The sequence below is a fragment of the Malurus melanocephalus genome, unplaced genomic scaffold (genome assembly GCF_030028575.1).
Source record: "Malurus melanocephalus ecotype Western Australia unplaced genomic scaffold, MMel_1.1 scaffold_33, whole genome shotgun sequence".
Taxonomy (NCBI): Eukaryota; Metazoa; Chordata; class Aves; order Passeriformes; family Maluridae; genus Malurus; species Malurus melanocephalus.
The window spans coordinates 3502627-3526655 of record NW_026623265.1 but is presented as its reverse complement, the minus strand read 5'-3'; the positions used below and the strand labels follow the sequence as shown (position 1 = coordinate 3526655).

Here is a 24029-nt window from a genome sequence, read left to right as displayed (position 1 = left end):
TGCATCTCTGCTTGGGAGATGCTCCAGAACAATTTTTCCCAAATTGATTTGATTCCATAGTAACTTCATGTCTAGGCTCTTACTTCAAAAAGACCAAGACTTTTAACRTGAATTCACTTCCAAATGTAGAAAATTCATTTTAATTTTTTTTTCCTCTTTGATGCTACTTTTAATGTATGTCAAAAATAGTGTCTAAATTRAAAGCTTACGAAAGATTACTTGACAGGAGAACCTGAGATCTGTACAATATGAGAATTGTTACCTGTGTTCTGTGTAATGATTTTAAAAATTGTCTTCCTTTATTTTTCCCATGTTTTATCTTTTTGATGCAGATGTTGCTGTACAGCTTCCAGACAAAAAGTCCATTATTATGTATTTAACTTCATTGTTTGAAGTCCTTCCTAAGCAAGTCACTATGGAAGACATTCGGGAGGTGGAAACCCTTCCAAGGAGATACAAGCAGGAATGTGAGGCTGGAGAATTCAGCATGCAACAGGTGTGCTTGTCATCAAATCCAGCCTTTCTCTCCTTGAGTTGTAATTAGAGCTGATCTTCATGTTTGTCAGTTATCTCTGGAACATGCCTTCTGTCTTTACAACTGGGAAAATATAAAAAATCATAGCATCTTCTTTGTCATTAACTTCAGTCTTTTCATCTTTCTTTTTCTTTTCTGATATGTGTACAAAATCCTGTGTATTGAGGTATAAAGCATTTGTGTTATGCTGCCCATTTTTTTTGTTTCTCTTTATTACAAGTGTCTTGRTAGCTGAAGAGGGTGGTCCAGAATCTTTGACTGACTTTGCCGTGGAACTTGTGGTGGTTAGTGGTGGTGATGAGGCTTTGGTTGGTTTTGAGATTCACTGTTGAGAGAGCAAGACGAAAGTTGTATTTGCTATCCTGGTTCTTTACTAATGAACTTTTCTTTCCTTGTAATGTGATGTAATGTGCAGTGACCTTGACCTTTGTCATTAAAATGTGTCCAATGATTTCTTCTAATATTTTATGAAAGATTAAAAGAGATCTTAGATATTCTATTTTTAATATAATTTGGGAGGGAATCTTCTGTGCACTTCTAAGACATCRCTTTCCTCTTGGCTGCCTAGACTGTAGCACTTGAAGAAGACCAGGACAGTTCAAGAGCAGAGACTCCCAGCACAGTGACAGAGGTAGATATGGACTTGGATAGCTACCAGGTTGCTCTGGAAGAAGTWCTTACATGGTTACTGTCAGCCGAGGATGCATTTCGGGAGCAGGAGGAAATATCTGGTGATGTCGAGGAAGTCAAAGAACAATTTTCTACCCATGAAGTAAGCTTCTCTTTAAAATTCTTGTGTTTTGGCTTTTTTTTTTTTTTTTTTTTGGGTGGGGGGGATGCGGTGTATATAAGCTGCAGAATTCCGTTTCCTAGTCCGTATTCAAGATGAAATTGATCTTCTTAGAAGAACTTAGAATGGAGCATGCTTTGAAATCTTAACCAATTTTTTTCAAGTCAGCTTTTGGTGCCTGGCTTGCTGGAGTTTAGGTGGTCTGATCCAGACCAAGTTGTACTTTCCTGCTTCCAATTATTGAAAAACTGGGTAAGCCTTATGCCACTTGTTATAAATGAGGGTAATGCTGAAATTAATAATCATGTCAATTTAATTCAATGCTTCCTTTGTGATGATTAGGATAGTTTGTTCCAGAAACATRTGTTGGTGATTCCAAATTATTCTTATTTCCAAAGTTTGCTTTGACTCCGTTCTAAATCTGAACAAATGTCCTAATGTTGCTAGGAGTTTATTGTCATGTTAGATGTTTTAGTTTTCTTCTGTGTCAGCTTACTGTGTAAAATAGAATATAAAATCTGAGTGCTGATCAATATGAGGARTATTTTCCTTGTGGTTTGAAAGCCATGAAGCAAAGGAAGAAGCATTTTGTATTTATAATAAATATATGAATTTTTAAATGTTGCTAACTTATGGGGTTCTGCTTGGTTCCTTAGAAGACATTTCAGATCTTATGTTCTGTTTGCCCTAGGTAAATTCCTGTTTCATATTCTTGAATGTGTTTGTTTGAAGGCTGTCTTCTTCCMAACAGATCTTTCTCTGAGTTGGTCAGCTTTTGTTTATATCTCTGTTTTACTGAATCCAGAATTTTTGTAGCTTATAAAAAACCTTGTGTCAAGGAAGGGAACGGGTCTGCCATCCTCATGCATTTGATGGTGCCAGCTCATTCTACTGCACTGTTTCAAGCATGATAATTTTTTAGGATATTTACCAAGTCCTAAACTCTGGTAAGACCTCACAGTGATGTGTCTGCTTGTACCACTTCCAGGGTTTTATGATGGAACTGACTGCACACCAGAGCAGTGTGGGAAATGTTCTGCAGGCTGGAAACCAACTGGTGGCCCAGGGAAATCTGTCACCGGAAGAAGARTTTGAGATCCAGGAGCAAATGCTGCTGCTAAATTCCCGCTGGGAGGAACTCAGGGTGGAGAGCATGGACAGGCAGTCCCGGTGAGTTCATGGCACATAAACCTCTTCTAGAGATGCAGGACTGACCTCTGGTGCTTGCTGTGCCTTGGAGAATCTGTAAAACTTTTTCCAGAATTAGCTCTTCAGTTTGTAACACAAAGTCCACCTTCATACTTTCAAAGATGAAGCTTAAAGTAATGATTATAATTGATAGGGGTTTTTTTGATCATTAYGTAAAGTATTTTGTGAATTATGTAGATGTGCCAGACAAAATAGATGGTAATTGAATGCAATAGTTACATAAACTACTGAAACAATATTAAAAACCACATTAAAATTTTGCAATAAAGCATACAGTGGATGTGGATATCGATGAGTATTTACATAACTAAAAACCATTCAGAAGATTTTTTTTCCTGYTTGTGGGTTACCAAAGTAGGACCTGCACATCTAGGGTAAAACTGCGTTTTGTTGTSACTCTCATCAGAGGATTTGTTAGCAGCAAACCCCTGCTGGAAGAAACAATCCTGATATAAATTTCATAATTCATGAACATTTTTTGAGAAAAAAAATAAAAGTACTTACTGTTGTTCCTTAGCTTAATGGTGAAAATTTTATTTATGATARGTAACTGTTTTATGCATGGCCTTGCTCCTTTCCTATATGAATAAGAATCTAGTTCCTTTCCTTGGGAAAGCTGTTTCTGAAATAACTCTGTGCTTCCCCCTGCAGCCTGCATGACATGCTGATGGAGCTCCAGAAGCAGCAGTTGCAGCAGCTGTCGGACTGGCTGACAGTCACAGAAGAGCGCATTCAGAAGATGGAATCTCAGCTCTTAGCGGAAGATTTGGAGTCACTTCAAAAACAGCTGGAAGAACATAAGGTAAACCTTCTGCCTGTTATGTAATATGTGTAGGAGAAGTATTTGAAAGACATGTMCATTGGGGGATTCCTTAACTGAGAAATTTTATTGTGTCAGAAGTCATATATGGCTGCATTTGGTGTTTGGAAAAGGATGATAATGGTGTAGAAAGGAATTAGAAGTTTTAACTGAATGCTTGAGCACTGCTGAATAGCAGGAACTATTATATTTACTTCATGTAGGAAGTGAAACTTTTAGGGAAAATTGTTCCCTTGCTTTGTGCAGAGAATAAGGCCTCTCCTGGTAAACTGTTGGTGTGAGGAACAATATGAAAGGTACTGTGGACAAACTTGCCCGTAATGMCTGGCAGGCATTGCCAAAGCCTGCTTGAGACTTGGAGATTGAAATAATGCGGGAATTAAAACAATTAGGGCCTTCGAAGTCAGTGATTCCGTTCCCTGCTTTTACAGTGCTTGCATCCTAAGGGAGTGCTTACACACTGTTTTCTGACGCGTGCAATATTTTGGAAGTGGTTTTTCTCTCACTTGATTTTTTGASTATGAGTCCAACCTTTCTGTCCTGCAGTATTTTTGAGAAGGAGAAAGAATGTCTTTTTGATATTTGTCGTGGTTGCAGCTTTAGTTTTCGTGCTCAGTGCTGAGGTTTGACCTTCTCCCCAGCATGGGGCATACCTCACAGAACAAGAACAGTGGAGTATTTTTAGTCTGTGTAGTTTCCTGTCCCACATTTACATTCTTTCCTTTGTTTTCAAAGTCTGGGAAGTTTGAGGCATGTGTTTCTTAGAGTAGCTTAGGGTATGCAGGGATAAAAGGTGACATTTACAGTACTGTAAAGGTATATTGATCTTGGAGAGATATTTTGCAGTAGGCTTTAGCCATGGAATCTATTCTAGCAGTTGTATAAATATTTAAATCTACAGATTGTTCTAAACTAATCAGAACTGGATATTTTCTGCAGTTTTCGACCATTATCTTCGGAGCATCATGGTCAGTTATTGCACTGTTGATACTTCTGAGAATTTTGTTGTCAATTTTAGAAAGATGAATGTTGTTAATGATTTGTTTGGCATGCCTGGTGTGTTACTCTCTTATTAACAATAGCAGCTTTGTGTAGAAACACCTAAGCTCTCCTACCTATAGCATCAGGCATATGGAAAGCCAATGCAGTTGTTGTATGATTCTCCTAGTCAAGTGTGGGGCAAACAGCTTAAAGCATTCCATCTTTTCCAACATTTTAACAGAACGGTTTTGGGTTCATTTTAGCAGCCTTTTGCTTATGTTTACTTAAACTGCAGTGATTCCCAGTGGTAAAATCTGTGCTTAACTGCTTAATCTGAAGTACCAGAGTTCCTCTGCCACAGCAGCTGTGACAGTCACTGTGGCCAAAACGGTAGATTAACAAATGTGTTCCAAGTTGGTAACCTCTGATTTGTTCTTGTAGAGCCTGCAGAGTGACCTAGAGGCAGAACAGGTGAAGGTCAACTCCCTAACACACATGGTGGTCATTGTTGATGAAAGCAGTGGGGAAAGTGCAACAGCTATTCTGGAGGAACAATTGCAGGTAAAATCTTGGAGTCTTTTTTTTCCAGCTGTAGCATTAGGCCTTTAAAATATTTGCACATATTTGTTGATCAACATTTTTGTGTTTAAAGACAATTTATCTTAGAAAGTAATTAAAAATAGTGTTTTCTTTAGGAGTAATAATAACTTAAAGAATTATTAAATTAGCTCAAACGAAAACCTGCAAAACTGCTTTGGTAACTTTCAAGCTCAATTCCTGATTAGTCAAGCTGTTTGCCCAGTGACTTCTGTACTTTTGTAGTGTATCCTTTCAGCAATGTCATTAAATGGGAAGATGCACAGTGCAGCTCTTATTTCATATAAATTATTTTCCTTAGGAAGTTATGAACACATTTTATCTAGGGAATATCATATGAAGTATTTTCCTGTCAGGACTGTAAACTGAAGTATAGTGAGAGTGAAAGAATTTATTCAAACAGAATTCATGCTACTTTGTTCACTCCTTTTTAAGTCAATCAAATAGCTCAAAGACTTAAGCAAAAACAGAGGTAATGCCATAGGTGAATGTTTTTGAAAGTGTTAATTATCAGCTTTGTGCAGTACAGCAACAATGGACAGAGAAGTAGATGGAATGTAGAAAGAAGTTAATGTGAAGTAGAAATTGCGCTTCTGATTTTCTGGTTTTGGAGTTTTTCTGAGCTTCGTGATTGTTTCTGTTTTGTGCTTTTGTAGAGGCTTGGTGAACGGTGGACAGCAGTTTGTCGTTGGACTGAAGATCGGCGGGTCAAGCTGCAAGAAATTCAACTTTTATGGCAGGAGCTGCTGGAAGAACAGGTGAGTGAGTAGCTCTTCAGTTACTCAGAATGACTGGTCAGTTTGGGGATGGGAAAAAAAAAAACCAACAAACCAAAAAACCCAAACCATCAAGCCCCTGACTACTAGGGTTGAGCAATTCATGGAAAGAAAACCTTGAATATCTAGATTTTGGGGTTTTTTTGGGATCCCAGTGTTTTTTGAGGACTATATACTCTGAAATGCAGGAGGAATATTTTTCCAAAGTTTAAGAATAAAACTGTATAACACCTTATTATTTCCAAGGTATATTTCCATATATCTTGCAAAATGGCCAATAAGTGGGAATATCTGTGGTACTTAGCAAAATGGCAATGAGTTTTCTGTCTGCTAGTTTTGTAATTTTAGAAATTTTCCTAATTAAGGCATGTATGTTTCCAGCGTGAACACGTGTGCACACTTGTGCAATGCTGATCAATAGATAACTATTTCAAAATCAGTAACRTCAAGCATTTGGTCAATATAGAGAAACATGCAGCTTGTTTCATTTTGCTGAGTTCAGGTGAACAGTTGAATTATAAAGATGACACTGTGACTGTTTTCTTCCTTTAACATCATGTATTTTACACATACATGAAACACAAATTAACGGATGGCATAAAAACTAGGGTAACACAGCTAAATGTGCTGTGTTTGCGTGCCTAGTACTAGAGCTTGTTCCATGTCTCAGCTTAAAATATTTGATGGCATTTTCTTTGATGGTGTTACCAAAATTGTTCTTTTTCTTAAATACTGATATTTATCATGTAAGCTATTGTTTAAACATTGCAGTACTCACAGATCGTTTAGACATTGGGGAAAAGTAGAACAGTGCTGGTATAGCTACTGGTATCAGTTGCAGCCTGGTTTCTTTGATGAGAATGTTTTATCTGTGTTCTTCGGGGCTGTGTTTCTCCCATACCCCTGCCATATCTGTTTGTAGTATATTGATAAGGTGAATTTGTAGCTCATGTGATGTTGTTGTTAATATGGACCCAAGGTTAAGATTCTGGTTTTCTCATGCAGAGTATCTGTTTATCTGTGTTTCTTTAAAATAATGCTTTGTCACCTGTGCATGTATATCCAGAAATTCGTGTGCTAATGTTTTCTGGCAACTCTTGGGCATGGTAACTCAGAGTTGAGAAATAAGGACTCCCCCAAAATTTTTGCTTTGTGTTTGTTTGCTGTATGGACTTCAAATGCTCTTAGTTTTGATGACTCTGTGTCATCATATAAATATGTTTCTGTCCTCTTCTACCCTTACATTTGTTTGGAGACCACTAATTGACTCTTACAATACCTTTAACATAAGTGCTACATTGTGTTGAAGTTGCTTTTGCAGTCAGCTTCTTTGTGCATAACTATGTTGCTCTGTAAAAGTGAAACAATGGGTTTCTTTAATGTAGAATATCAGATAGCAAATAATAAGGAAATAGAAGTTTGTTTTAGGTGCTTTAGATGAGCCTGTTTGTACTTATTGTTCACCTGAACAATGCTTTTGTTACTGACAGATTTGAATTACAAATCTTTGAGAATGATCAAGTGACTTAGAAAAAATTACAGTCAGAAACTACTTAAAAATTTAATACAAACCCTTTGATAACACAAAAGTAACTAAAACCCTTAGATACAAGCATTCTTTATTTTGCTCAACCTCATGGAGAGATGAGCAACAATGATGCATCAGTAATTTTGTGGCTGCCTAGAAAGCTTTTGTATACAACATTGTCAAGTCAACACAATTCTTACCACTTGAAATAAATTCCTCAATCAGTGCCAGAGACTTCTTAGTACTGTGGTAATTATGTTCCAGTTTTCTAGGGAGARTTATCTTTGACTGCTGATTTAGCAGAAATTAACTAAATGCATGAAGGGTTTTTTGAGCTCCTCTTATGCATAAAATATGTTGGCTGGAATACCAGCATGATTTTTCCAGAGTATGTGGAAATATAATATTTTTTTTTTCTCACAGCCTTATGGCATTTCCACCACCATCATATTTTCTGTCTGTAGATTTTGCATATTGGTTTACATTGGAAATGTAAACTGCCTTAGCCCTCTGGCCCAAAGTTGCTGTAGTAAGTTCTGGGGCAATGCCAGAAATATACAGCTAGAAGGGGCAGCCTAGTGGCTCTTGTAAAGTATGTTGGTTGAACAAAAATATGTCTTGCTGTATGATGGATTTTTGGATTTTTAAACAGAGAGGAACAGCAGAGCACCAATGGCTGTGCAACTGAGCTTGATAGTGAACTGGGCATTGTAGTCCATGGAGATTTCTGTCCAAATTGTGGGAACATAACACAGAAGTCATAAAGTTCTTCCTGGTACTTTACGCCAGTTATTGCTGGTGTTGCTACAGTAGTGCTGTGTGACTGAAGAGAAGTGAGACCCAGGACAGGTTTCCTAGAAAAAAAAGTGGAAAAAAATTAAAGATTCCTGAGTTGCAAYTATTCAGAGCAGACCACTCCAGCTCCCAGTAGTTAATGAAATGGATTTGCTGAAATTATTTTGCAATTGAAAGTTGGTACCACAGACAGGGGGGTGACTTATTAGACTGAGTCTTTGTTCAACTGCCTGGACTAAAAGAAATAGGAATTACCAGTGATCTAGCTTCTGTGAGAAAATGTTTGTAACAGCTGGGTTTGCGTCACAGAGGAAGAAGGGTGGAAAACAAAAGAAAGCTTACATGCCATTTTGATATATTCTAATGTGATTTATAAGTCCGGCATTAGCTTTATGGTGAATATGCTTGCTGTAAATAACTTTGTGGAGGTGTGCTCTGATATATTGAGAAATGGTTTTGTTGAAATTGTTTTGCTGGAAGTATTACTTCCCTAATGTGATATTTTTGTCCTCTTTTATGTAYTATTTTTGTTAAAGTCAACTTTATATAAAGACTGCAGAATTGTTCTTTAAATGCAAAGATCTGAAAGAAGCAATTGTCAATAGCTGTTTGACAATCTTGGCATTTTCTTGTGCTGTTTTTCTTATGATCTGCAGTGCTTACTGAAAGCTTGGTTAACTGAGAAAGAGGAGGCTCTGAGTAAGGTCCAGACAAGCAACTTTAAAGATCAAACAGACCTGAGTGTGAATGTTCGGAAACTAGCAGTGAGTATTGCTATCCTGCTCTGTCCCATCAAACCTCATGAGTGGCAAATTACTAGCTTTACCCTAGTAGGAGCTATGAATGCATGATACATCAGAAGCCAGGCCAGCATTCTCTGCTTGCCAGATTCTTGCACTTGAATTTTAAAAATATGTACCACTTAKTCCATGGCCATTCTGTGTTGGTATGCCAAACTCTGGAACAGCTATCCTAGATTCTTGACAGGGYTTGGATTTTATTGCAGGCCACCAGTCAGCTGTGCTTTCCAAAGTATAGGTTTGTGCTGTGGGTTTTTAATTTCATTGGAGCAGCTTGTACCTGAACTAATAATTTCTAACTGTTACTCGAGAGGTACTGCTGGTTCCTCTAGCAGGTGTTTCAAGGATGTGCTCTTTTAAAAAAATGTCTGTTAATGCTTTTTTTACACAAAAGAACTGTTCATCTGTCTTAGGTAGTACATCTTTTACCCCTGTACTCCCCTTTCAACCACCTTCACTTCTTAGCCATGGAATTGAAGGTAAGCGGAAGTAGAGTACTTGATGTAATATTTTAATCTTTTCTTTTAACTACAGATTTTAAAAGAGGACATGGGTATGAAACGACAAACACTAGACCAACTGAATGAACTAGGTCAGGATGTGGCCCAAATCCTTGGGAATGGCAGAGCATCCAGTAAAATTGATCAGGATCAAGAAGAACTAACTCAGAGGTGGGACAGTTTGGTTCAGAAGCTAGAGGATTATTCCAACCAGGTATTTACAAGGCTTTATTACTTTTTAGCTTTTCATAAGACTGTATGAATGCAAACTTCACTGAAACTGTGTCAGCAAAATTGCCCAGGCATCAGGCTAGAGAKGTAGGTGAGTGCTTTTTCACGCAGGGCTGACAAAGCTGTCTGCATTTTTGGTCTCTAAAAGCACAAGTTGTTAACCTGACAGTATTATTACTCCTTTCTCACACAGATTAAGCTTCATTTTTCTGATGAGTAAAGCAGGCTTGCCATGTATTATCAGTCAAACAATGCAAATGCCTTTAAACATTATAAGAGTGCTGGGACTGGATTAAATCTGGTACTAAAAGAAAACAGAGGCAAACCCCAAACCCCAGAATAGATAAATAAATGGGAGTCATACAAGTATTTATGCTCTGTGAGTATGATTTCTCATCTGTTGAAAATAGAGTAGTTGTTTGTTTGACATATAACGATGATAGCCAAGCTGGATTGTTAAATGTTTATTTTAGTATTTTGAGTGCTTGGTAATGTTTTTATTTAGGCAGAATTCCTACTGGTTTCTGTGAGAATTTTATTTGACAGCTTTATAACTCATACGTGTTTTTTTTTAGGTGATATTAATATGTTCTGGTGAAAACCATGGCACAAATTCATGATCCATTTAATGTATAGTGAATGAGTTGTGCAGTCTGAGTAGGGGTTATTTCATCCATGTGGCTTTAATTTGTTCTTGTGTTTGAGTCAAAGCACTAGAGAATGCCAGTTCCTGTCTCCGTATTTTCACTCCCTTAAATATCAAGCACATACTTAAAACTTATAGGTTGAGTCTCYTGGGGCTTACCTTATAACCCGATAAAGAGCATGGGAGGTTTCTGTTGACTTGAATAAGTTTTTAGGTGAAATTCACTGTGTGTCAGCTCTTTATGAGATCTAGGCTTGGTTTTATGGTGTAAGAATACAAAATGTAGAATTTGTATTAATGAACTCCAAGTATGTTGCKTTTTTTTCTGAACACATTGTGAAAGAAAATTCATATAATGCTTATTTTTAAAATTGTAGTTCACTTAAACTGGCATGATTCTAGTGGAACTGAGACTTTTGATGCTTGTTTCTGATCTGTAAAATGAGAATAATGATCTTTTTCTCAGAAGTGCATCTATGATAAAGGTGCTTCATGACAGCTTGGTGTGGTCATTTGTGGGAGTGAATAGAGAGGCTTTTATGACTGAATAAAAGAAAATGAAAAAACAATTTGGCTGGTGTAAAAATGGCATGTAATCCTTGCTCTAAATTGTTTTGTGTAGGTAACTCAAGCAGTAGGAAGTATAGGAATGTCACAGGTTTCACAGAAGACTGCTGCTGAAACACCACTGAAGGAGCAGGTAGCGGTTAAACAGTCCAGACAGGAGTTGCCCCCACCACCACTCCCAAAGAAAAGGCAAATTCCAGGAGACAGTGAAGCAAAGAAAAGGTAAGTGTATGTCCCTACCATTTTCCCTTGCTCATTAGATGCTTGGCTTTTGGTCTTTCTTCTATGCATTTGCGCAATACTTAAGTTGCAGTTGTTAGATTGGACTTGGGGGCTTGACTAGATTATCTACAGTCCCTTCCAACCCTAACAGTTCTGTGATTCTTTGGGTGGGAATGGAATACTACATGCAGCCTTGTTTTCAGAGGAACAGAAAAGCTATAGCTTCCATTAATTTCAAAGGGAAATGGGTGTTTTGTTTCTCATAGAATCAGGTCTTCAATCCTTTGTCCCTCAGCTCCTTTGCTGAAAAGATAGAATTATATTTACTTTCTTTAGGGAAAAAACATCTTTTCCTCKTTGGTTAAAAAGTGGTGTGATAGTGCCAAGCATTTTGATTGGTTGTTTATTACTAARTTACATAAAATATATGATGAAAAATGTAAGAAAAGGCACAAAACAAGAGGCTCCAAAATATTTTCTATCTCCCTTGTATTTGGTAGTAAATATTATATTACAGTGATGTCTCCTTTGACAGGTAGTTCTGGAGTGACTGGCTGGTTTGCATGTATAGACTCACAGAATGATTTGGGAATTGATGGGAACTTAATGATCATCTCATTTCAGCTTCTCTGCTGTGGGCAGGGACACCTTCCACTAGACTAGGGTTGTTTGGAACCCCATCCAACAGGGTCTAGAACACTTCCAGGGATGGGGCATCCACAGCTTCTCTGGGCAGCCTGTTCCAGTACCTCACCACCCTCTTACGGAAGAATTTCTTCCTTGTATGTGATTTAAATACACCCTCTTCCACTTTAAAAGTTACTCCTTGTTCTATCCATACACTTCCTGATAGTCCCCTTCCATTTTTCTTGTAGCTCCCCCTTTAGGTCCTGGAAGACTGCTATAAGGTTTTCCTGGAGCTGTCTTTCCTCTTAGGCTTAACATTTAATAAGTTGTGTTGAATTCTCCTTTTTAAACAGCAAACTTAAAACTAAAGGAATTCTTTCAAGAAAAATTAAGAAATTAAATGCTGTATGCTCAACATTTTGCTTTTTGTGCTTTGCTGAGGAAATGAGCATTTCCTTGAAGTATCACTGGTTTAAATCTTTGTCAGGTCATTTAGAGATACGATAGAGGCTGCATAGCTCTAGGGAGTTGGCTGTGCTAGGTGATGTGTGTTTGCACAATGAAGAAAAGTTTATTCATTTTTTCTGGAGGGGGAATGAGGGTTTGAAGAAGTGAGGAACCTGCCCAAACTCTCTTGAGACACTGGTCAAACCCTATAAACTGTGGTGGGGATGGTGTGTGCATGTGGGTGTYCCAGGGCAGTAAAGCAGTCAGCAAGCCATCTGTCCTTTCTTTGTGTCTCATGAGTTGTAGAAACTGTTTTGAAAGCAGAAGTGATTAATCTGTCATCTGTTTTCSTAGAGGTCAAACTATATGAAAAACAGGGTTAGTAAAGAGAGTGTATAAACTTTCTGATGCTTTTGCATGTTTCCATTTGAAACATTCCATATGTTGAAACCAACAAATGACCAGTAAGTAGAATTTTGCCAGTTTTCCCATGGAAACTTAAAGTGTTTGACAGTTGTATTTATTGGGGTGCTGTTATTCTGTGTTAGGATTCACACTGTTTTTCACACAGTGTAATTGTGATATGACCTGACTTGTGGTCTGTCCAGTGTATCTRTACATCTTCAAGTTCAGTGCAGAACTATTCCGTTTGAGAGTTGATTGGGTTTTTTTTTATGGTGTGAGGTTGTAGCCTAGAGGTTTTAGGCATAAGAAAGTTGGCAGTATAGGCRTGTCCACTGTAGACAAAACCAGTAAACTATAATCTAATCTATACTCAGCTAAGTGTGCAAAAMTGTTTGTCAGCTTCACTGCCACTGTTAGCTTTTCCTTAAGATGAAATAGTATTGCAGACTTTCAAATGTTTGAAATGCAATTCTTATTTGTCTTGTTCCTGAGGTTTAGTTTATTACTTTCAAAATTCTTGGCATTGAGAGATCTTTTTCTTAATGTAGAAACAGTTAGAATTTGTGTGAAGCTGTGCATAAAAAAAAAAGGAGAAATAAAATGCACCACGTATTCTCAATTTGTTCCTGAGGGCTAATACTGTGGGCATAATTTTTATTATGGTAGGCTTTTGAAACTGTCTCTACCCTGCTTCCTGTGAGTAGYAATAGGAGAAACACTAACTTTGTGTACAGGCTTGCTGGTTTGGGATTGAATAATGTGCTGGACTTCAAGACTTTTGATTTTAAAGTCTGAATGGGGAAACTTTTAAGAGTGAMTGAATGGGGAAAAAATGAAACAAAAACTAAAAAACAACTGTCTGACCTTTTAAACCAGGTTTGATGCTGAAAGTGCTGAGCTCTTGAACTGGATTGCAAAATCAAAATCTGCCATTGAGGCTGCACACATCAAAGAATATAAGAAGATGAGGGAGACTTCAAGCATGAAAGAAAAATTGAAGGTAAAATGGGGAAAATAGAGMATGTTTCAGTTTACTTTGTGTCTAAGCTGGCTGTCAGCTAGAGGTGTGAGCTGATCCACATGCTTTGAGGGGATTAAATCCTTTAGTTAAATGGTTTCAAAACTGGACATACATGGAAATCTCTGACCAGTTGGACACATTTTTTTGCTGGTGTTGTTGCATAATCCACAGGACATTTAAAAAACATATATTACTAATGTCTTTTTTGGAGTTCTGAAAAATGTCTGTCTTCAGGATTATTGTCTTTTACATTAAGTAGCATCTTTCAGTTTCATGTTTCACAGTTGGATGTGGCCTTGATTGACACTACTTATATAATTTTGGTAAAGATAGGCCAGTGGGGTGCTCAGAGTCCCTTTCAATTGTGCTCTGATACTCCTCAAACACTGTACCACCCAAGGTCCAAAGAGGTTTGTTGTAATGCTTGGACACCTTGTTTGCTCTATTAATTTTGGAGAAAACCTGATTGTTACAGCTTGTGWCTGGTATTGCTGACCTGCAAGACAGACTACATAATTTTGTGGAATCTTGTATGACCTGTGAAACAGCCATTTCATTTTTTATTTCTTCTCTGTCTGGAATGTATTCTTGCCTTTTTGTCATTGAACATGGTCTGTTAATGAAGGCTTACTGGAGCTTAGCAGGACCTGAATTTGCTTCTGAAATCCAAAGCAAAATTTAAAAATATGTATAGAGAAGCTCCTTCTTAGAGCTCAAGTGCAAAATGGCACCAGTGGGAATGTTTGGAATGACAGTACTGTTGGAAATAAAAACCAAAACAACCATCCCAATATTTTATTTATAGATCTTTATGAAAGTTTATAGCTCTTTGAAAAAGAGGCTYGGAGATGGATACCAGGTTCCCATGAACAGTACTGTTTTTAAATGATTGGGCTGTAAGTGGATAGGACACAGTTTGTTCTCCCCAGCTGTGCAAACAAGTGCAGGCTTCTGAATTTACTGTAGTAAGTCTAAACCAGGGTAATGACCTTTGACACGAGTTTCAAAAAGATTTTAGTTTGGAAATACTTTGTTGTAATAAGGACATTGAAGTTGTGGTCTTGTGGCCAAGTAACTAATTTTTCTTCTGTCTATGTGTTCTACTTATTGACTCACAAAGGAATATTCACCAATATGTATGACATGTGCGAGGAGCTGGCTCCTTTAAAAATCTTGGTGTAGTCACAGAGAATTTCTCTCTCTGTATCTTTGTGAAGGAGAGTAAAGCACTAGTGCTTATAGGAATGGGTGACTTGAGTGCTGTAGTTCTTGCTACAGCACTTGTAGGGAACAGGGCAGTTGTTCCCTTCCGCTTGAAATCTCAGTAGAAACTGTAGAAATGAAGGGACTATTAAAGTCTTTTCTGCTTGGTTCACATTAGAGAATCACAGTTGCATTGTTGATCACAAGTAACTTGTTTTAGCTGGTGTCCCAGCATCTTATTTCAYATTGTGGGATCATCAAGCTTTTAAACAATATTTTATTCCTGGTGCTGTTTTACTGATCTCTTGCATGCCTGGCACTTGTGAGAGCTAACTCCTTTTACATTTGTTTTCTGAACAAGCAGAACTAGCATCCGTCTTAGAAGGTGTTGTGTCCAAGAAAACTGAATATGTTTTTGGTAGTAGCGGGAAAATAGATGTTACTGGRGGAAGGAGGGAAGTCAAGGAAAATAACCCTTGCTGCTACTATATTCTTTTGTGATTCACTTTAAAGGTGATTGAAAAGGAAAGAGCTGAAAAAAGCCAGAAGCTAGATGAACTGAAACGAAGTGGACACATTCTTTTGGATCAAATGGGAAAGGGTAAGCAACTTGGAGGTTTTTCTCTTTTGTGATTTAATCAGTTGAGTTGCTGGGAAATAATACTGAAATACATTATCTCCACTTAAGCATCGCAATTTATTCTTCTCCTCTCCTCTCATTTTCTTTCCTGCATTGGTCATTGTTACTTTTACTAGCTAATTATGTGTTTAGGGTTTTTTTAAGCCTTTAGAAAAGCAATATTATTGTTCATTAATGTTTGTGAGTTTATTTGCACTCTTTTAAGGATTATTTTAAGAAACTGTTTCTATTTCGGTAACAATGTCAGCTACGTGCTTTTGAGGAGGTAGTTCGATTTTAAGTGAAAGTTTTACAATGTAAGTGCTGTAGAGAAATGAAAATGTTGAAGCCAAATTTAAGCTTGATATATATGTATCTTTCTTTTTCATAGTTTTATCTAKTTTTGTAAAAACCATCAGTTTGTTTTTAATGATACAGTCACAATTTATGGCTCAAAGGCAAGAAATGTCTCTGATTGGGAAAAGGATAGATTGTCAATTAAAACACTTATCCATGGGATCTTATAATTGACCTTCATGAAAGTTCAATGTTTAAGCCTTGCCAAAATCTTGTTTCATATTGACAATACTCCATCAGTGAAATGTGATCTCTGTAAGGGAGACGTCCATATAATCCAGAGTCTTTTAGATCTGCACTTCTGGTGAAGTTGCTATGACTGGTAGCATCCACACGGGAGAAAGAGTAGTACCGCTGTCCTGCATACTGACCAGCATCCCTTTTGCAAAATGCTGATTTCCATTGGATTTCCCAGCAACCACATTTTTTGCAGCCAGGTGCTTTGCACATATGCCCCAATTTGCTAAGCTTGTCCAGTCTTCCCYTCCCTGCCTACTGCAGCTGCAACTTTTTACAGAGGGTGCCATTGCCCTGAAGCTGATGGCTGAAAGAGTGATTTATGTTAAAGTGCACTAGTATTTGAAGAAAGGAAAGGTTAAATGCCTGTTAATGAAAATGTGTTGCACTTAATATAATGATAATTTGTATAACCTTTKTAGAAGGACTTCCTACAATGGATATAAAATCTGTGATGGAGCAAATTTTGTCAGGGTGGAAAGATGTGGTTCAAAATCTAGAAGAAGTAGCCAGAAAGATAAAGTACCAGGAAGATATAAATGCCTACTTAAAGAAAATGAATGAGCTTGAGAAGACTTTAATTGAGAAGGATGACTGGCTTAAAAAGGATGCTTCTTCAACATCCCAGTCCTCAGCAGTCCTGAAAGACTTATGTCAGGTAAGTCTGGCAAAACTTGTTAATTTTGACTGGAAGCTGTCAGAAGTACAGTGTGCCCCAGAAGAGCTTAGCCTAGTCAGTAGGATAACTCAGTTTCTAAAGCATGCAAGGCACCTGATTTGACTGGAAGATTTTGGTACCTCTGTCACAGAAGTACTTTAGTGTTGTCACCCTAGTAACATGGGTGAGCTGTGATTTGCTAAAATCTTYGTGTTTACAGGGCAATTATGAATTTAGGTTTTTGTTTTAATCTCTTGCAGAAGGAGTTAACTCATCTTGTAAGCCTGAGTCCACAGCTGGAACATCTGAAAGCCACCTGCAAGACACTCACCTCTCAGCCCATGTCTCCAAATTTCATTCAGGAGAACTTGAGTGGTTTTCTGGATCACTTCAAGTTGACTCATCAAAAACTAGAGGAATGTCACCAACAGCTGAAAAAAGGTAAATAAGTATAAATATGTATGTTAATATAAAGCCTCCTGCTTACTTGTGTTTTGGAGGCTTTTTTGTTTGTTTTGAGCTGACTGAAAACTCACTGAATTTTGGTAGAATTTTTRTATTGATTATGCTGCAGCTTTGCGTCAAGCTGACAAAATTAATTTATTCACCTGGAAGAATATTTGTATGGCCTCATCTGTGCACAATTCAAAAATATATCATTCCATGATGTTAAAAATGATTATCAAGGATCCAACATTCCTGAAACTTCATTTAACTACTTAGCAAGAGATATTTAAGGTGGATAATATATTTCAAAAATCTGTGTCACTCTCGCACTTACAGAAATAAATAATTCTAGAAATGAAAAACAGAAGATTAGAAGAAKCTTGTAAAATGGAAGTGCGCATGTGAAATTTATTCTTTTTCATAGCTTTGASCGTATTAGTCATACATAATTCCTTTTGGAAATTTCATCTTTGAAGTGATTTGGAATCTGGCTTGCTTTTCAGGCAGTTTCAACTTGGGTTGTTGTTGCATTAAAAATTTCATTATGAGTGTTGAGACCAGTCATGCTGGTTTCTAAAGGATTTTAAATGTAGTGCGTGAAATATGTGGCTCTGATAATATGTTACAGCTGAATAGCAAGAGCTGTAAGCTCTGAATAGCAAAGCTGTAAGACATCTTTGTTTCCTTAGTTTTTGTTTCAGAGGAATTTGAGGAAATGTTTTATCAACAGCCCCAAATGGAAGAGCATTAACACCATATTCTGTGTGTAATAAAAATAGGCTMAATTACTAAATTGTTAGGTCATCTATATATAATGCATGCCTGCATACTTCAATTATATATGCAGAAAACTGTATGAATAAAGTATCTGTCAGCCATGTTCAAATTACAAGGGTGTGCTTTCATTCTTTCTGTGATGAGCTGTTATTTTATATCTATTTTGAGTTCATGTACTTGTAAGTGATTTTATTGGTATTGTGTGTTTTGGTAATTGTACACCATGTGACAAAAATACTTTTTAATTTTTTTTTTGCCATACTTCACTTGAGGTGTTATTGGTATACTTGAACCARTTACTGCTAGGTAGAAGCACCATCTATATTCTAGTACATTAAATTTGTTTTTGTGTATTTTTTTTGAATGAGACAACCTGCAGAGAAATTATTTTGCTGAAGAACTGAGGGAAATGCCAGTTCAGGGTTTCAGCTGTTTATTTGTGGCATATTTTGAAATGCTGCAAGGTAAAAACTTCCAGAGGCACAAAACTGGTGGGAACAACTGGTGGTGTCACTTAGGCATTTGTGAACTTGGCAGGCTTTGACTGACAGAAGGCCAGCAACTTTCATGGCTCTTCTTTGAGCCTCTGAAAATTCACCCATGCACTGATACTCATCTCTGTGGGCATTTTTTCAATGGGAATTGACTTTTTTTTTTGTCGGGGAATGCTGTTCAAACTATTTTCTTCTCCTTAAGGATTTGCTGTAGTTCAGTGACAGTGCAACTGTACCCTTTTTATTAAGTTTCTTTCCCCCTCCTTAAATTGATCCTGGCTTTTTGAGAAAAGGAAGCTGGATAAGTCTGATTCTTTCTAAAAAAGTTGACTCATTTTTATATATGGTAGGACAGTTCTGACAGTAAGCTGTTGAAAAGTTACCTGGTGAGTCAGAACAGGGCTTATATTAATTTTCACTTGTGGCAGTGACAATATTGCTTAGGAATCCAAGGCCAGAGAATATGCATACCACAGTACAGGACTTACAGGYAAAATCCTGTTTTGCTGCAGTTATTCCAATTGGCTGTTTTCCCTCTGAAATGCCAGTGAGGTGCTGCCTCCTGCCTGAATTTGCACACAGGGCTGAATCAAACAAATTTTGCGATGTGGTTGAAGATGGCAAGCAGACACTCTATCAAAACTTTAATTCCCTTTTCKCTCTTCCTAGATAGTATTTCTATTCTGGCAACAGGCTGAAAGCTGATATTTTTATATCTTTGTGTGGGTAAATGTTTAAAAAAAAWAAGTGAAAAGCAACCAAAACACAAACCCTACTATTAGACTATGATGTGCTTATAYACATAAACTAGTATTTATAAATATATGTATGTATATGTAGCTTATATTAAATATACATGCTAAACATAGTGCATATATTTAATTTAATATGTAATATACGGCATATTATATATGCTGTACTATGTTTTCTATATATAGTTGATATCTGTGTGAGTATTTTCAGATAAAGAGTAGATATGTCTAAAGCTTAAAAATGCAAAATACTAATTTGGGGTGGTTTTTATATTTAAATACTATGGATTATTATTGATATAATAATATATCATTTAAATATTGTCAAATCTACCACTCCAGCCACGTGAATAGATTTAGGGGCTTAAGTGTATAAAAAAGTCTGAAAATGAGGTTGAGTTGGTAAATTCTTTGGTAGGTTGTAAGTGTAAATTTATTATTATATTCTGTATAATATGTATGTATATTATATATTTAAGAGTTTTTAAAGGAAAAACATTGCTGTCAGCAGAAGAGATTTTTAGCTTTTGCAAAGTTATGATGTTCACATCTCCTATGATTTGGGTTTCAAGTGTATTTCCTTACCTCATATTTTGTTCTTTTCCTGTTTGGCTTGATACCAGAGGCAGAAAGCCAGCCAAGCCAGGAGTACGTGGAGTCCCTGCAGCAGCTGAAGGACACGCTGAGCGAGCTGGAGGGCAAGCAGCACTCACTCACCAGTGGCCTGAGTGAGCCCAGCAAGGTTGAGAAAGCCCTGCAGCAGGCTAAGGTAACTCTCACCTTCACACTGAAGCAGTGAGGAGGTTGCTCCACTGCTGTCACCCTCTGTTCTCCTGCCTTGTTTCCAGTGGGTAGCTAACACTGCGCAGTGGGATGTCGGGGAGGGGTGTGAGGAAGAGGARCCAATACAAAACCTGAGGGGTTGTCAGGCTGCTGAGGGACATGTCCATGAGAGGGCTGGAGACCTCCAGGCCTYAAGACTTCAGAGCCCACTCTTGCTGCCTGTGCCAGGAGACAAGGCTGAGAGCTGGGACTGCTCAGCCAGGGGAGAGGAACCTCAGGTGGCCTTGGTGACCTTCTCCGGCACTCTCTGGTGTGCACCTATCTCCTGTGCTCAGGARTTCCAAAATGGACATTAGGGCCCCAAGAGCATCCCCCTTCTAGAGGCTTGGTTGGATCAGGTTGGTGACCTGATCAAACAAACTTGGTGGGGCAATGGCAATACTGAGGCTCTGGTCTGTCACCTTTGTTTCCTCTGTGAGTGCAGGATAGCACAGCMATTGCTTGTTGCCTTAGGGGCCAATACTGCACAGCACAAGAGAGGCATAGGTGCCTGGGCGAGTTTGGCTACCTGGGCAAGCTTTGCTACCCCCTTGCTACTTGCTACCCCCTTGCTACCCTTCTGCTGCTGCTCCAGTTTTGAAGGATCTGCTACTTAAAAGGTTGTTTGGACATCTCTGCTGCAGAAACTGCTGTGACTGAATATCACTCTTCACTGAATCTGCCGTATGCACCATGAAACTTTTGATGTACTTCACTTGCATGTAAATGTGTACCTTTTGTCTGGCTGATACTGGAAGGAGGTTTTTTTTCTTTGTTACAGACATTTTGTGCGACACTGGAAGCCCAGAAGCCCAGGGTAGATAAACTTGCTGAAGAAACAAAAGCTTTGGAGAAACATGCAGCTGCAGATGTAAAAAACACCTACATGCAAGAGTTCAAGGATGTGCAGGGACGCTGGGACAAGTTAAAGCTCAAGGTTTCCAAAGATGTTAAACTACTGGAGGAAATTATGCCCAAGTTGAGAATATTTGAGGTAAAGAGAGAGGACTTTTTTTGGTTGCGTAACTCCATTGCTTTTCAGACCTTTCTTTTTCTGTGTTCCTGCAGCAGTCCAGATGAAACTGATTGAGAAGTGGAATGTTGATCCACTAGTCTGGCAGAGCCTGAAAGCATCTGTAGTATATTTGTAGCAGTGTATAAGGGGACTTCTAATGTGCCCAGGATATTATTTTGTCTTCTGACAGAAATACTTTTCACTTGGTATCCCTCTCATTCCATACCAGAAGCAAAGGTTATGCTGAGGTCAAGGGCATGTCAGCTGTGCTGTTGATCCCASTAGGGCTGATGCTTTCCATTGGGATTGGTGTCAGATGCCTTCTGCCTTACTGGCCTAAAAGTGTAATTCCATGCCTATTACAGAAAACCTGCTCCTTCAAGTGGGGTTTCAGTCAACAATAATGAAGAGTTAGTAAAAGGAAGTTAAAAAAGGAAATAAAGAAGATGTTTGGGTATAGTGACTTTTCCAGTTCCAGCCATGGCCTCTGAAGTGACAGGAAGGGCAGTTAAAAATTTAAGGTTACTCAGCGCTCTTACCTATTTTATAAATAYATACACATGCATATGAATTCCTGCAAGACAGAAAATAACACTGTTTTAAAAATGGATTGAGAGTAAGGGTATGTACATGTTAACCCCATTGATAGAGGGGAGAGATAAATGCTTAAGTAACTTAACTGAAGTGGACTCAGTACTTACTGGTTAGATCGATTTCTTTGTGCTTGTTTTAAATCCCTTCTTTAGACTGTTTATATTCTTCTGGGAGGAGTTTAATGAAGATAAAAACGAAAATATACTATGATTGAGCCTATGGCAATATTATTGTGMCCTAATGATTAAATGTGCACTACCCATTCTTCAGTATCACCTTAGATTTATAAGCTGATCACAGCAGCATAAAAGACCAATTACAGTAACACTGTTTTTCCCCAGAGTATTGTTTAACTAGATTTTARATGAGTTTCTTGTTTTCATTTTCATGTTGTATTTTCCATTTTAAGAACCAAGAAGGTGCTTTAGAAATTCTCTCATGAGGAAGATACATGTGCACTAGCTAAAAAAATTTTATTTTCACATTCATTAAATATTTTAAGGTGTGGGTTTATTTACATTCTTTTCCATTTAACAGAGGATGTATCACATCATGCAATTTATGACATAAACAACTGTCTATGTGCATTGTCTTTAGCACATTGGTGTACACACCACCACTTTTCCCAAAAATTTTCTTTCATTCTTGCTCTCCCATCCCTTGAAGCAGGAAATAGTTCCTTTATTTGATACTGGATTTAGACTTTGATTGTGAGTTTTATTATTTTCCTTTTTTCTTTTTCATTTTAATACAGACAGGATCTTTAATAACTACTCAGTATAGATACACATGTTTAAACCGAAATTCATGTTACCAGTTCCAGATAGTTGATTTGCATGATGTTGCAGTAAAAGTTGCACAAGCCATTTCTGATTATGGTTCAGAAATTCAAAAAAACCTCAAACCTTTTTTTCCCCCCCCCTTTCTAAACCACAAACTTGGAAGAAGTGTTGGTAGGGATTACAGATTGTAACTAAATGACAGCTGGGAGTAGGCTGCCAATTAAGAACAGAGTCCACAACCATGTTCCCTTGAAAGGTTTTACTTGGTGGAAAAATGCCTAAAGGGAAAACCTGATCCTACTCATGAAGTGTTGTTCACAAATTTTTTATTTTGGGACTTGAGGTCCTCCCAGCAGCATGTGTGTGGGATCTGTATATATGAATAGTATAGGTATGGTAGTCCAGTCTAGGCTAGTGAGCTTGTTAATAARAGCCATAAACCAACTTATGAATAGGAAGAAGAATTGCAGACTTTCACAGGAAAAATGTCATTCATTTTTTTTAAGCTGTACAACCTGGAGCATAAAAATGAATAATGTGTGTAGTTGTGCTTCTGCTTTTAGTCTGGTTCCTGCAAACCCATCCTACAGTAGCTACTTGCAGCAGTCTGTGGGATGATGTGGAGCTATGGAGCAGCTGGTGAGTGAGGTGGTTTGTACAGGAGCCTAGAAGAAATTAACTTCCAAGGCTTAGCCAAAGCCTTGGTGGTTACTTTCTRGCAACCACCTCCTCATTAATTTTTCTCCTGACTTTGACCTAATATACGGTATCCCATCATGTCTCATTTGCTTCCCAGCACTGTCTGGCCACACTTAGTAGTTATGAAGCAGGACTGAATAAATATTCTGCAAGTAAGCCTGTCTCAGTGTCCTTTGCACAACCATTTTCTATCAGTATTGTTTTTCAAATGATTGAAACTTTGTAGTTTCCTTGATTATCTGTAGATATGCTGAGCAGAACCTTTTTCACTCTTCAGTATTAGCAGCATTTTTTTCCTCTCTAAACTTCTTGTATGTGCAGCATGCTTCTTCCTGTACTTCAGTCATGTTAATTTGAGTAGTCTGTATGTGCATCTACTTTTTTAAATCACAGCTTTTAACTATGTGCAGGATGGCATTTGAAAATTTAAATTCTCTCTCATTTAGCTGAGAGTAGTGTAGGTTTTAGCATAGCAGGCTTTTAGTTAGTGACCAGTTATTTAGGTTTTTCAGTCAGAGGTGAGGTGCCCTATTCTTCACAGCTGTCCATAGGGATGTTGGTACCACCACTCATAGGAAGCACTCACTGGTAACAGATAYGGATTTTATGCCCACGTGACTTTTGAATTGCCATGGAGAGCGAAGTGCTGAAGCAGTGCACTGTTTTGGGTAGATCTGAGAACAGAATTTCTTCCTGAGCAAGATGTTAAAAACTTTCCTGTTAACTTCAAAGGAAGTTGAGAAGCTGAAAAGGAAATTGTAGCAGAAGAAACAATGMAATAATTATTAAATTGTTTCTTTATTAATAATTGCTTTATTAATATTAAACTATTATTAAGTAATTGTAAGCAAAAGAAATACCTACTGGTGCTATCTGTTTAAATATGGGGCTTACACTGTGTTTTCTTATGAACTGTATTTTTAAGTACACAATTCCTGTGTTTTCTRAATGTTTCATGAAGCTGTCAATGGATGGACAGTCGTGTTATATTCTCTGATTTTGCTTTGGTAGTAATCTATACACAGATTTTTGTTGACTAGCATTGTAGAAATTAAAATGACAATCTGGAACAAGTT

At 37.7% G+C, this 24029-nt stretch overlaps 1 protein-coding gene across 4 annotated transcripts in view; it reads left to right on the top strand.

The window, feature by feature from the left end:
* The window catches only part of UTRN (utrophin), a 348477-nt gene that overhangs the window by 80402 nt on the left and 244046 nt on the right, over positions 1–24029 (top strand). For all 4 annotated transcript variants that reach the window (XM_057364021.1, XM_057364022.1, XM_057364019.1 and 1 more), the window contains 15 exons: positions 333–496; positions 1104–1307; positions 2314–2495; positions 3186–3336; positions 4777–4896; positions 5589–5690; positions 8688–8795; positions 9366–9545; positions 10831–10997; positions 13353–13476; positions 15214–15301; positions 16336–16571; positions 16832–17012; positions 19665–19810; positions 20645–20857. In XM_057364021.1, the coding sequence (XP_057220004.1) occupies positions 333–496; positions 1104–1307; positions 2314–2495; positions 3186–3336; positions 4777–4896; positions 5589–5690; positions 8688–8795; positions 9366–9545; positions 10831–10997; positions 13353–13476; positions 15214–15301; positions 16336–16571; positions 16832–17012; positions 19665–19810; positions 20645–20857 (2366 nt within the window). The remainder of the gene's footprint in view (positions 1–332; positions 497–1103; positions 1308–2313; positions 2496–3185; positions 3337–4776; positions 4897–5588; positions 5691–8687; positions 8796–9365; positions 9546–10830; positions 10998–13352; positions 13477–15213; positions 15302–16335; positions 16572–16831; positions 17013–19664; positions 19811–20644; positions 20858–24029) is intronic.